Consider the following 12,400-nt stretch of genomic DNA (forward strand, 5'->3'; position numbering starts at 1 on the left):
GCCGCAATTGTAGGTTTTTAAGATACTGGGTCACCCGAGGACGTTAAAAATATAATTTTTGCAGCCATTTGTCTTTGCGTTCCTATTGGTTGCCCTCAAACGACGACCCTTGTGATCTTCTTCTGATTGGTCAAATTTCAACAGGACTTTCCGGGCGGAAAAGAAGTTGAGCTGTGATTGGACAATCCGTCTGCCTAAGATGTTTGGTACAAACGGATAACATCTTCGAGTCACTGCAGGGCGCCGTCGCTACTGCATGTCTTGTTTACGGTGAGGTCAGTTCGCTACGCTGCGGTCCAGCTTATCATTTCAGGTAAGTTTCTTTAATCCTGTTTAGCTGCTATAACAATTTGCGGCTAAACTACGAACAGAAGTTTAGCTCCCCGATAAAAAATGGTCGAACCTTTGGAGATGACAGTTCTTTGGCTACGACTATTGCCTGGTGCCGTAACTGACTGCCGTACACTGTGAATATCGGCGTCAGCCAAGGCATGCATTGTTGGCAGAGTAGTCTTAAGGCTCCACTTCAGATAAAACGCAGTATTTTATTACGACAACCATTTCAGTGGTTGAGTCAAGATTTGCTGTAGTTTTCGTTCGTTGGCTCATAAATAAAAGTTTAAATGTGAATCTGTGATTTCCAGCAAGTAGACCTCACCCAATTTTGATGGTTTCCATTCGATTAAAACCGCTGACTGGATTCCTTCGTGATGGAATAGCAATAAAACTACGGTGCATTTCCCTTTTACTGCTTTCTTGTTTCTATCAACTTATGTTAGATCTAAGCTTAGACAACTTTTCTCTAACGGACTCGAGGCGCAAGTGAAAGGATACGGAATGCCAACCACAATGACTGGCATAGATTGGGAGCTGAAATTCAAAGGTTGAGAACCGAGGGTTTGCCTCCAATTGTACTTTTTATTATAATATTAATTGCATCGTTGCAATTTCAACTATTATAATTGGCGTTTATCAATTTTAAAATGATGTACTGTGAGCAAACGTTTATTTGCACGTCTGGCCAATGCTGCACTTAAAATCTAATTATTTCTGCGTCATAACTAAGCATAAAATTACTACGAGAAATTAATCTTTTTTTCACCACGTTGATAGGAATTTTTATAATGCACAATAATCAATTATTGTTTTCAGTGATTGCTGTATTGTATTAACGTTAACTATATTATTTGTACTTGCCCCTATCTACGTTTTGTTGCTTTTATTTAATCATTTAGTAGGCTATAATATCAAATATCCAAAATTTCTGTTTAACTGTGTTTTTTCCTGGCCTTATATGATATTAAATCTAGACTTCTGCTGTGATGCTATGTTATTGTCAGACATTTTGTGTATATATTCTAAAAACTTATGCTATTATTTTTTATTTTTTTCAATTGCAGAATAAAGTCCCATCTCAGAGTTTAGCAAAGTAAGTGAAAAATCCATTTCAAGACTTACTTTCAAATGATGATGTGCTGTTTTGGTGCCCCGCATGTTTGTTTTATTTTCCATTATTGTTATTTACAGAGAAGGCCAGACAAGGAGAGGGAAAAAGAGAGCGAGAGAGCAAGGGGATGTTGACTTATCCCTCTGACTCACTCACTCAGATAGTTTGTCCAATGGATGAAGATGATATCCCCCCAAACCCTTTCTGTAGTGCACCTCCCCACAGTGAACCTGCACCACCTTTCCTCTCCCTTTCCTCCATCACTCCCAGGTATAGTTGTCCTGGCACCTCTTGCTTTATTTTGCTCTTTGTATAATTTCCCCTTCTTGCATTAGGGCACTTTTTTTTCTTTATGAAACAATGACTTTATGATCTGTAGACACATAGTGGGATTACGCAGATTAAAATGATGACAGATTCCTTTAATATCTTTAAATGTTCACAGTTTTAGTTACTAATAGTGTTAATGTTCATCTTATATGTGGCATTTAAGGGGCTTCTATACAGCGATGCATTTTGCAGATTTGAGTATCCTGATGTTTTTTAATCCAAGTGTCTTCAGCTGCCACCTGGGATAAATGGCACAATCTGCCTAACCTGAGGGGTGTAGTATGAATCAAAAGCAATGGGTTAAGCTTCCAGTTAGTCTTCAATGTCACGAAGTTGGTTCCTTTTTTTTTTTTTTTTTTTTCCTAGCCAGAGCAGGTTATGATCAGAGTTGTAGTTTAAAATTTCACAGATTCAAAGTGTGATATAGATTAACTTATGAAGGACTTCATCTTATACAAGTAACCTGTTGAACCTTACCTGCTAATACCATCTAATAAAGCCATGCAAACCCTGCCCATACTCTTGACTGAATAAAAAAATTTCACTCGGATGAGGTGATAGTTTAAAGTGATATCCATATCACCTTCATCAGGACATGGGTCTGAATCAGATCTAAACACATTGAGCAGCCTGTAATTTCAAATGCTTAAAGTTTCAGAATTCTAATGCACTGTTGAGTGGAAAAGTAAATATAATAAACCATTCATTCACAAGATTATTTTTTTTTTTTTTTGTCTCATCTTTTGCAGCAATATCACTACATTTTGTCATTTTATATGTACTTTTAAAATTATCTTGATAGAAAATATATTTTCTGTTCATCATCACTTTTTTGTGTGAAAAAAGGTTGATCAAAATACATCAAAAGCCTTCTTTTATGCAAGCTTGCACAGACCGTGAAGCACGAACCTTGGGTTAACAGACCGTTCATACCCACAGTTGTGATGCCTGTTGTTTCAGCCTTAAGTTTTAGGTTTTGTCAAGGCAGCTAATGCAAAGAGAGCCTGGCTATAGTGTTGAACTTGCTTTGTCGCACCCTAAAGTGCAGACAACCACTAGTGTTTAGCTTTAAAAAGCCTCTCCAGACAGCAGGTGGATCTGTGGAAGCTTGCAGGTAGACGAGCTTAGGTGGGATTATCTGTGTTTTTATACGTATTTAAATGGCAGAATCTGTTAACCTGGTTTGGTGTAAAATTTGTTTAGGATGTTGAACTTTAATTGTCAGATGGCCTTGTAGCTATCATATTTATGCAGGCTGGATTTCGCATCTTTTCTATTCCCGTGACACTGCATGTCTTTCATCATAACTTGGATAAATGGGTTTCTTTTCTTTTTTTCTTTTTTTTTCTTGTTTTATCCTTTCACAGCCGTCCACATGATGGAATATCTGGCCACAGAAGGAGTGGTCGCATTCAAGGCATCCGAGCTCAGACTCCTAAAAAACAAAGTAACACAGACAGTCAAGCGGCTCAGAGACCGATTAAACAGAATCCGTCCCCCACAAAGAGACAAAGAGAGAGTGGGATTATGGTAGGACTCTTACATAAAGTCTTTTTGATGGTCTTAGGTAATGAAATAAATCACAGTTAACACACCATCTCTCTCATTTATAGGTGCAAGTGGCACAATCTAAGCAGTCGAGAGTGGAAGGAACAGATGCACACGACAGCCAAAACAAGGTAACTGTCTGATTCTCTGAGATACGTTTTCTTATCACATAGCTCTGTAAGGAATAGATTAAAAGACAAACTGAGACGGCCTGTCTGCATGTCCTCGGTTATATTTTTTTCGGTGTCTAATCTCTGCATACAGACGCTGTACAGTAGATCTGTACAGTGAATTGGGTGTGAGGGTTAATTGAGCGATTTAATCCTCCTTCATGGTCTGCTGCATTCGACATAGACAAGCAATCGAGTGTTATAATGTGACCTAATACTGTGCAGACCGCAGATTTTTAATGTAACAATGTTTTCGTTGCAGAAGAGTATTTGTATTACAATTAAATCCAGAGCCAACACTTATAACTAAATAGGTTACTGAGCTACCAAACTTGGTCTCAGCTGTTTACAACCGATTTTGTCTCACCAAATTTTTAAAAATGAGCTTCTCTTAATTTTAATCTACGCAGTGTGATTTTATTTATTTTTATGAAATATGAAGGGAAAACTGGGGAGGAAGGAGGGACATGAGACCCAATAATTTGTTATAGTTATGCAAAACATTATATGGAAAATCTTTCCCTCTATAAGGAGCAGCTAAATGTTAGCTTGTTAGTATAAATGCTCAGCCAAGCACACCTTAATGTTTACAAATTATTTCTAAAATATTTATGTTCTTATTTTGCAGGATGGATTTGATTTTGGCTTTACAGCAGCTTGGCAAAATAGGTAAGTGTGACTGATGATTTTTCACAGTATGTATAGTGCATTGCCATTTAGTAGTCTTGATTTAGGCCTTCTTTTTTATCTTATCTTTTACAACTTCATTAAGTGAATAATAAAATATTTGTAGTGATTTTCCAGGGGGAAAATCACTGATGACATGGATAATGAAATGCATTTATCTGTACTGTAGAAATCTCTATTTCTGTGATTATTATGTTATTATATTTGGATATTATACAATTCCTGACTTTCTCTGGAAATCAAAATTGACTTTTTTTTGTTTGTCATAGGCAAAAGGACCAAAAACTCCCAGAGCAGAAATTAAATCTGTCTCCAGGAGAAAATGTTGTTAAACTGTTGGATGAAAATGTCCCAGAGAGTCTTGATGCCGCCAAATCTGACATGGATACATGCGGGGATGTGGCTGCTGGACACAATGTTGAAAATGCATATTCCCCAAAGGGATGGGTGATCGGCCCATTGTTTCAGTCGTTCAAGTCAAAGATGGCCAGTTTCACAGAGATAGTCATGAGTCCTGTTAAACGTTTCCGAGCCAGCAGTCCTCCACCGTCAGTGGACCATTCTGACAGACTCGATGAGCTAAAGGCTGATGGAACAGCTGATGTTGAGCGTTCAGAGCCAAGCAGTACGCTTCATCCTGAAGGACAAAGTGAAAATGAGAATCAGCACTGCAGAGCTGATCAAAACGAGCTCACTAATGTAGGAGATGCACAAAACACACAAACTGTTTCTCCTAAATATTCTAAAACATTAAATTTTGATGAGGATTCAACAATAGGTTCAGAAATCGTTGATGAATTTGCAGTACACCAGAAGGAAAAAACCTCACCTGCCTCAGTGCCTTTGCCACACTGCCCCTCACAACTTGATGTTTCAGAGTCTGTTGGCTCCTCTGTCGTTTTACGGTCCTCTGCAAGTGTAAGTGCCTCTTGTGAATCCAGGTCAAAGATGTGCATTGTTTTGGTGGACCAGAAATTCAAGACTTCTGTTCGTCTAAAACCACTTTCCAGAAAACGTGCAGGAAATAGATCTGGCTTGAAGAGGGTTGACTTCAAGGAAGAGTCTGACCCAGAGGTCAGTAAGAAGCAGCTTTCTTACCAGAGCCTGGACTCAGGTGACACTGAAAAAATGCTGTCTTCATCTTTCTCAGTTTCTTACCCTCAGCCTGGCATGGACTGTTTTCAGCCCGATGGTGATGAAAAGAAGGAGACTGAAGAAAGCTGCCGCTTGGTTCAAGAAAACCTCCAAAAGAGTCTCGATGACAGTGTTAATAAAAGGACTCTGAGGTCCACTTTAGATCTGCAACAACAGGAGTGGCGGCTAAATCAGGACAAGTGTTCAGTTTCTGGTTTTGTGAGAGAAAAGAGAGGGTTGAAACTGAACTGTCATTCCCAAGACTCTGTAAAAAGAAAAAGACTGACACCAGATACACATACAAAAGTTACACAAAAGCAAGAGTTATCAAACACAGCTTCAGGGAGAGAAGAAATCGAGTTAATTAATGAAGAAGCACTGAAGCTTGGAAGACAGAGACAGTCTGTTTTTGTGTCAACAAGAACGACTAGGAAAGGAAAATCTGGTCAAGAAATGCTTGGTACAATCAATGAAGCTGTGTTGCACTCGCAAACTGAAAGTTCCCCTGATGCTATGTTGGTTTGTTCACTGGATAAAAGCACTGGTGTGGCAGAAGACAACCACATGAGCTGCCAAATCAAAGCAAGCTCTACTACTTCATGCAAAAGGCAGAACAGAATAGTTATTAGTAATTCTGATGTAAATATTGATGCCAGTATGGGTCTTGAAACTACTGTAGCAATCACTTCTACAAACCAAGATGAGCCGTCGTCCAAAGCGCTTGTCCGTCCTTGTATAAAGCAGCTCCAGAATACAAGTAAGTGCAGGAATATTAACAAGAAGCCACAGAAACGGAAATCGGCAAATCAGATAAGTTCAGTGACAGAATCAGACAGCTCTTTGGTGTCTACCTCATCAGTACTGTCAGTGGGCCTAATGGAATTTGTGCCTAAGGATTTTAATACCTCTCAACATGCTGAAAAAGGAAAGGACTTGATAAGAGGGCTGAGCCAGCTGTCTAAGAGACCCAAAAAGGGTCTTAGAGGTGCTACTCAATCATGTGTATCAAGTAGGACTCTAGAGACACAGCAATGTGTCATCAACCTTCAAGAGAGTCGGTCTAAAGAAAGGAAAAGTAAAAACTCAACGGAGACTGTATATTTTGAAATGACTCCCTTTGAAAGTAATTTCCAACCCCTTCCTTCACCTTCACAACTTCATGTGGACTCTCCTTTAAACAATGATATTGATAATAGGCACGCTCAGAAGAATCTAAAGAGTTCAGCTTCTGTGGCAGAAGAAATATTTCACACGGACTCTGAAGTTTTTAATGATGGGGGTGTCAGTCTCTCTAAGCTAAGGTCTAGCACAAGAAGAGCTAACATAAAGCCCAGGCAAGCAGATAACCAAAGGAGAAAATGCCGAGTTCTGCACAGTAGGACACGCAAAAGTGAAGAGGTGACAAACTCTGTCACAATGGATGATGTAAATCTAGCAACGTCAGGTGCACGCTCATCAGAAAACAACTTCTCACACCGCCTGTTACGCAGCTACTCTTGCCCAGAAATCCTCTGCCTCCATCCCCATGACACAACTTGGACCTCACCACATCCCAGCAGGGCTCTCACATCACACCAGTCCTCCCACAGTCCTTCTGTCTCTCAGGCGCAGAAATCCCTGCGGCGGGCTCGACGACACACAGTCTGCAGCGTGGAGGTGGAGAGGGAGATCGCCCCCCTGTGTCTTCGTAAAGAGGTGTACCCATCTAGAAGATCTACCCTGTACGACCCTGTCACTCATCACCTGTCTCCTAGTATTGCACTTTCCCCCAGCACCTCCATCTCTGCTCTTGCTTCCTGCTTCCTTTCGAGCCCCCTGGCTTTCCTTTCTAAGAGGTTTGACAGCAAAGGAGTTGCTGGCAGTCTCAGCACTTGTAGCCATGTTTCCGCTCCCTCCTCCGCTTCATCTCTTACATCCCCATTAAGCTCCTCCACATGGCACCATTCAAGAACAGATTCCTCTGGTGCTGCCATGGATTCTAGCAGCAGGTAACATTGTTCGTTAAAGTCTGTAGTATGCTCGGAGGTGTTAATGCCAAGCTAATATTAACTCTCAATTTCTCTGAAGTGGGAATCCATTGGAGTGTGAGACTGAGAGGAGACAACAGAGTGAGGAGGAGGATGATGGCGAGGAGACAAGTTCTTCCAGTCAGGAGTTTGAAGATGGTGGGCTAAGAGAGGAAAAGGCTCACTCTGATTCTGAAATTAAGGTACACGTTATTTAAAATAAGGTGACGGGGTATTTACAGATGTGTACAGTACAATTTACAGTTTGTTAGTTGCCACTTTCAGCCATACTTTTCTGAGATCACTGCTGTTATTTGTGCTTTATTGTATTTTTAAATAATCGTTAATCTCTTTGTTTATCTCAACAGATGGAGCAAAAGCATGAGGAACGAAGAAAGGTGTCTTCTATCAGAATTCGGAAAACTTTACCCAAGCCTCAAAATAACCTCACACCCATGGGGCTGCCCAAACCCATCAGGTATGTGCTCTATATAAATAGGTATCAGGTTTTATTTCACTGTTTCAAGCATCACTAGGCATCAGTTATGTTACACGTTTTTATATATATGTGTGTGTGTGTGTGTGTGTGTATATGTGTATATCTTCAACCCTAACCCATATACTGTGTGTGTGTGTGTGTGTGTATATACATACACAATGTGTATATATATTTTTTAATTACATGGTGCTATTTATTAAACATGTTGATTAAGACACTAACAAATTTAATATTTTGCCAGCATTTTTCTTTTGTTATGTTGTGCGTTTTTACACTTGAAGGATGGAAGCTAACTGTGGGCACAAAAAGCTCAGATGATGATTTATTTATTTATTTTGCAAGCTTTGATTTCAATTAGCATGTAGCGTGTATCTTGACTTAAGCGTGTATCTTGACTTAAGCGTGTATCTTGACTTAAGCGTGTATCTTGACTTAAGCGTGTATCTTGACTTAAGCGTGTATCTTGACTTAAGCGTGTATCTTGACTTAAGCGTGTATCTTGACTTAAGTATATGTGTGAGAAAGTGTACTTGAAGTAAAACTTGCAGTGAAAGGGGTAGCTCGCTATAAACGAGCAGTATGTAATAATGAGTGAAATGAGACTGGGGTAAATGCATCGCAATTTTCATTTTATTAATTTTATCCTTTTTTTTTTTTTTTTTTAAAATATGTCAATGTCAGAATCAGAGAGACTTTTTTTTAATCCCAGAGGGATTTATTAATCACAGAAGAAAATTGATATATATTGGTAAATTCAGGATCTATGGTTTGCTTCAAAATCAAAAAAACATTGATTTCTCCTAGCTCCAGTTCAGTTGGGACAAAAAAGTAGGACAGATTCTGACTGATCTACCACTGAAAGGAAATTTATGTCAGTGCATTTCAGTACATGTGAGTTCTATTGATGTCTCTTTGATCAATAGAGATGCTCCAGCAGTGGTTTGTCTTTTTGTTCTGTTACATTACAGGCTGAAAAAGAAGGAGTTCAGTTTGGAAGAAATTTACACCAACAAGAATTTCAACAAACCCCCTGAAAGGTAAGTTTGAGAGAAGCAACCACTGTTCCCTTAATTATTCCGTTTCTGAATATGTCTGCTTCACGTCTTATCGCCACTCTTTTCCTTAAGGCAAAGATAAGATTCTGCTGTGGTCCTATTCACAGCCTACAGGCAGCTTTGCAGACTTCTGTTGATTTGTAGCAGCTGTTTACTGTCACCAGGATGCAGGATCTGCAGCTCTGTGCTACGCTTGCTTGTCCTGTTGTTGGTGCTTGCTTGCCGTGGAGAAGAAGGAATTTATAACAAATAAATGGCTAAAGTCAAACAGAGTTTAAAAACAGTCAAATTTAGGGCTGTTAGATATAACGATATATATCGGATGACGATATTAAAACATCTATCGTTTCATTTTACGCTATCGTTTGTTTCGTTGTGTCGCAAAATAAACTGTTTACGGCAATATTTTTTTTTCATTGTTTTGATGGTGACTGCAGTGGCTATATTAATTTCTTAAAGTTCTCTCGTTTTTTTATATTTAATATAACCACACTACTGACGGACAAGCGTCCGTTTTTATGCTTTGTCGTTAGCAACAGCGACGGTAAAACGTCGCGTGTCCGCTTGTTTATGTTCCACATAAACCTTTCACAATAAAGCTCAAGATCCTGTTGAGACTTTTCAAAATGAACTGAATCGCATGAAAGAGTATGCAGAGTATTTACGGATGAGAAGCAAAAAAGAGCCGCCAGGTGCTAAAAAATAAACCTTAGACTCAAACGTTAGAACAGGCTTTTCCCCGCAGCACGCCGTGTAATAAATACTCACAAAAAAAACAGCAGCCGTTACAACTTATGTCTAAAAATGTATCGTTTCATGCATCGGTTAAAACACTCTACTCCATGTACACGACGCCCAGCTGGAAAAACTTCACGCAAGTCGAGCTGCCCGAGAGTCACAGAATTTACAGAAAATGTTCAATTTTTGTGACTTATATCGTTATTGGGACGATAAATGTCTTATATCGAGATATGAAATTTTGGTCATATCGCACAGCCCTAGTCAAATTTGTACTACTTCTCAGACTTTCATATTCTTTGTGTATTGCCTAATATTTGAAATATCACTATCAATCTTGTATAAACTTGCTGCATTAATCAAATCCTGCTTGGGACACAGTATAGTTTAGTAAAGAAGCTTAGTCTAACCAGAGGGTGGCACCACAGGAAAAGTCATATAATCTAAATCAGCTGAATCATTCTATTAGAAATTAATATAATTATTAGAAAGGTGTGGTGAGTGTGTTTGTGTGTGTAATCAATTTTCTGCTGCTTTACCTCAGTGACCTGACTGGAATTTTTCACTTGCATTTCAGCCGGTTGGAAACCATATTCGAGGAGGTGCCTCTCAATCGCAGGAATGGCTCTGAGTCCTGGTTTGGTCAGAGGCGTGTGAAACGATTTTTAGAGTTCCTGGAGGTCGGCGAGGTCAGAAAACCAAAGAAGCCACTTGTCGGAGTGAGTAAAGCAGGTATTTCCACTTCCAGGACCCGACGAGGGGGCTTCCTTAAAGACGAACCGTCCCTCAGCGTGCAGGATGTGGACTCGCTGCTCTGTGCGAAGCTGGATCAGCTCAATTTGTGGCTGATTCATGATCAGAAAGACAGCTGACCGATGCCTCTCAGGTGACTGTTTTGGCAGCCATTAAAAACCAGATAATACTGTCTATATAAATATTTCAACATGAAGATTGAGTGTGCCAGCAACTCTTTTTGTCAACACAGTCTGTATAAATGTTTTGGTGGCAAGTTCTAAATGAAGAATGTTTATTCTGTAGCGTTTGTAGCCTGAAAGTTGAAGAACAGTACATGATAGCGCCGTTAAAAGTATTGCCTCATAAACGTGGTTAAGAATGTGTAGAGTAAGTCGTTTTTCAATCATTGCCGTCGCTGTCCCTTCCTTTTAGTTACGATCCGTCCATGATGGATGAAAACTGTTAGCATCAGCAAAAAAAATCAGCAATATCAAAAGCCAAACTCCCTGTCAGGGTGACTCAGTGCCATTCACTTACAGTAACTGTGTGTTTGACAAGTGATAATGCACGTTGTGTCTGATTTCTTCAAGTGCATTTGGGCCATTTGAGGTGCAACTTTAAAAAAACAAAAACAAACCTGAGATTTAAATTTTTATGTTTAGGGGGAAAGGAGATTAAAGTGTCACAGTTTTAAGAAAATTGAAAGCCTGAAATCATAACCTCAAAGGAAGAATGGGCTACGTTTTTACACCAGAGATGTAAAGAGCGAATCTTAGGTGCAAATGTCAGTGAGGAGGTGCAGCAAAACCCAACGCATAACTGCGATCAATTTGTATTTTGTTTTGTTTCTGTCTGTCTGGGTGATGGATGATAATATGGTTTTCGACTTAAATTGCCAGCATTTATATAGTTCTTAATTATTCGTGTCAGTCTGTGATATGATGAAATTGATCCAGCCTTAAAATTTCTTGTAAATTTATGAATTTAATCTTTGGTGTTCTTGTGGATTACGACTTCCTCGCTAGCCTATTCACCGAGAATGGCCCTAATACACAGAATCCTAATCAGCTGTCTGTTTTTGGAAGAAAGCAGTCAATCACCTTAGATGTTGTGACCTTACCACATCATTGTAAGTGGTTATATAGGCAGCTATTATTATTATTATTATTATTTTTTTTTTAATTAACTAAATGCCGAATACAATTTACTCTTCAAGGTGCCAGGTGGAGATTCATAGTCACTGGACTCGGTTTCACAACCACATTTTGTACAATCAGTCGTCTACATGTAGTTTGGACTGCATACGTCATTGTACTCAGCTCAGGGCAGAGCCTCAGTGAAATGTTTGTGTTCGTGATTTCATAACTGTGGAGGTTTCTTTTGTATTAAATGTGCCATAAAGACAATATGACTCTCCAGTAAGCATTTCTAATGATTACTGGAAGTGTCCACTGCTGTTTTTCCGTGGTGTTTATATTTGCATTGCAAGTATTAACTTGTCATTAAACAGCCTATATGTGTTTATTATATATTTGCCAAATGTTAATGGGGTTGCCTTAACTGTAAAAATGTGTTTAAATAGGTGTTTTGTCTGCACATTTGTAATCATTGGTGGGGGTTTTTTCTGTGCGTGTTAAAATGTTTCCAGCAACTCAGAGCACAAAAGTCATTTTATTATAAAATTGTTTAATGTTTGTATAAAAGTGCAGCATATATACATTTGACATTAATAAAGCGAATACAGTAACAATGCAATAATGCCAATGTGGTACACCAAGAGCAGGACCTCATAATGTCCTGATGAAACACTGCCACGATCACTGCCACGCATTTTATATCTGGTAGAGACTCAATCCTGAAGTTATTCTTTGCTATAATTGAGTGGCTTGTTGATTGATTCATTAACTTTCTTAATATCTGTAGTTATCTACAGTAAGGAAGTTAAAGTGTAATGGAGAGTATTAAAGTTTGGGTAATTACTGGAGTGTAACAGGTGTAATCTTTGATTTACAAATGTATATGTGTAATATTGTGTCATGTTCTGTAACTAT

The 12,400-nt window shown here is 39.0% G+C and overlaps 1 protein-coding gene across 1 annotated transcript; it reads left to right on the forward strand.

Moving 5' to 3' along the window:
- Window positions 1–216: 216 nt before the first annotated feature.
- On the forward strand, window positions 217–12,197 carry prr14 (proline rich 14). Its single transcript, XM_085352816.1, has 11 exons — window positions 217–313; window positions 1,401–1,429; window positions 1,528–1,717; window positions 3,145–3,307; window positions 3,391–3,456; window positions 4,124–4,164; window positions 4,452–7,304; window positions 7,384–7,525; window positions 7,691–7,800; window positions 8,790–8,858; window positions 10,192–12,197. The coding sequence occupies exons 3-11, from the start codon at window positions 1,575–1,577 to the stop codon at window positions 10,484–10,486; spliced, it is 3,882 nt and encodes a 1,293-aa protein (XP_085208942.1). The 5' UTR covers window positions 217–313; window positions 1,401–1,429; window positions 1,528–1,574; the 3' UTR covers window positions 10,487–12,197.
- Window positions 12,198–12,400: the final 203 nt, after the last annotated feature.

Source organism: Diplotaxodon limnothrissa, linkage group LG4 (assembly GCF_057381915.1).
Source record: "Diplotaxodon limnothrissa isolate DT_005_m linkage group LG4, D_limnothrissa_male_GT1.1, whole genome shotgun sequence".
Classification (NCBI taxonomy): domain Eukaryota; kingdom Metazoa; phylum Chordata; class Actinopteri; order Cichliformes; family Cichlidae; genus Diplotaxodon; species Diplotaxodon limnothrissa.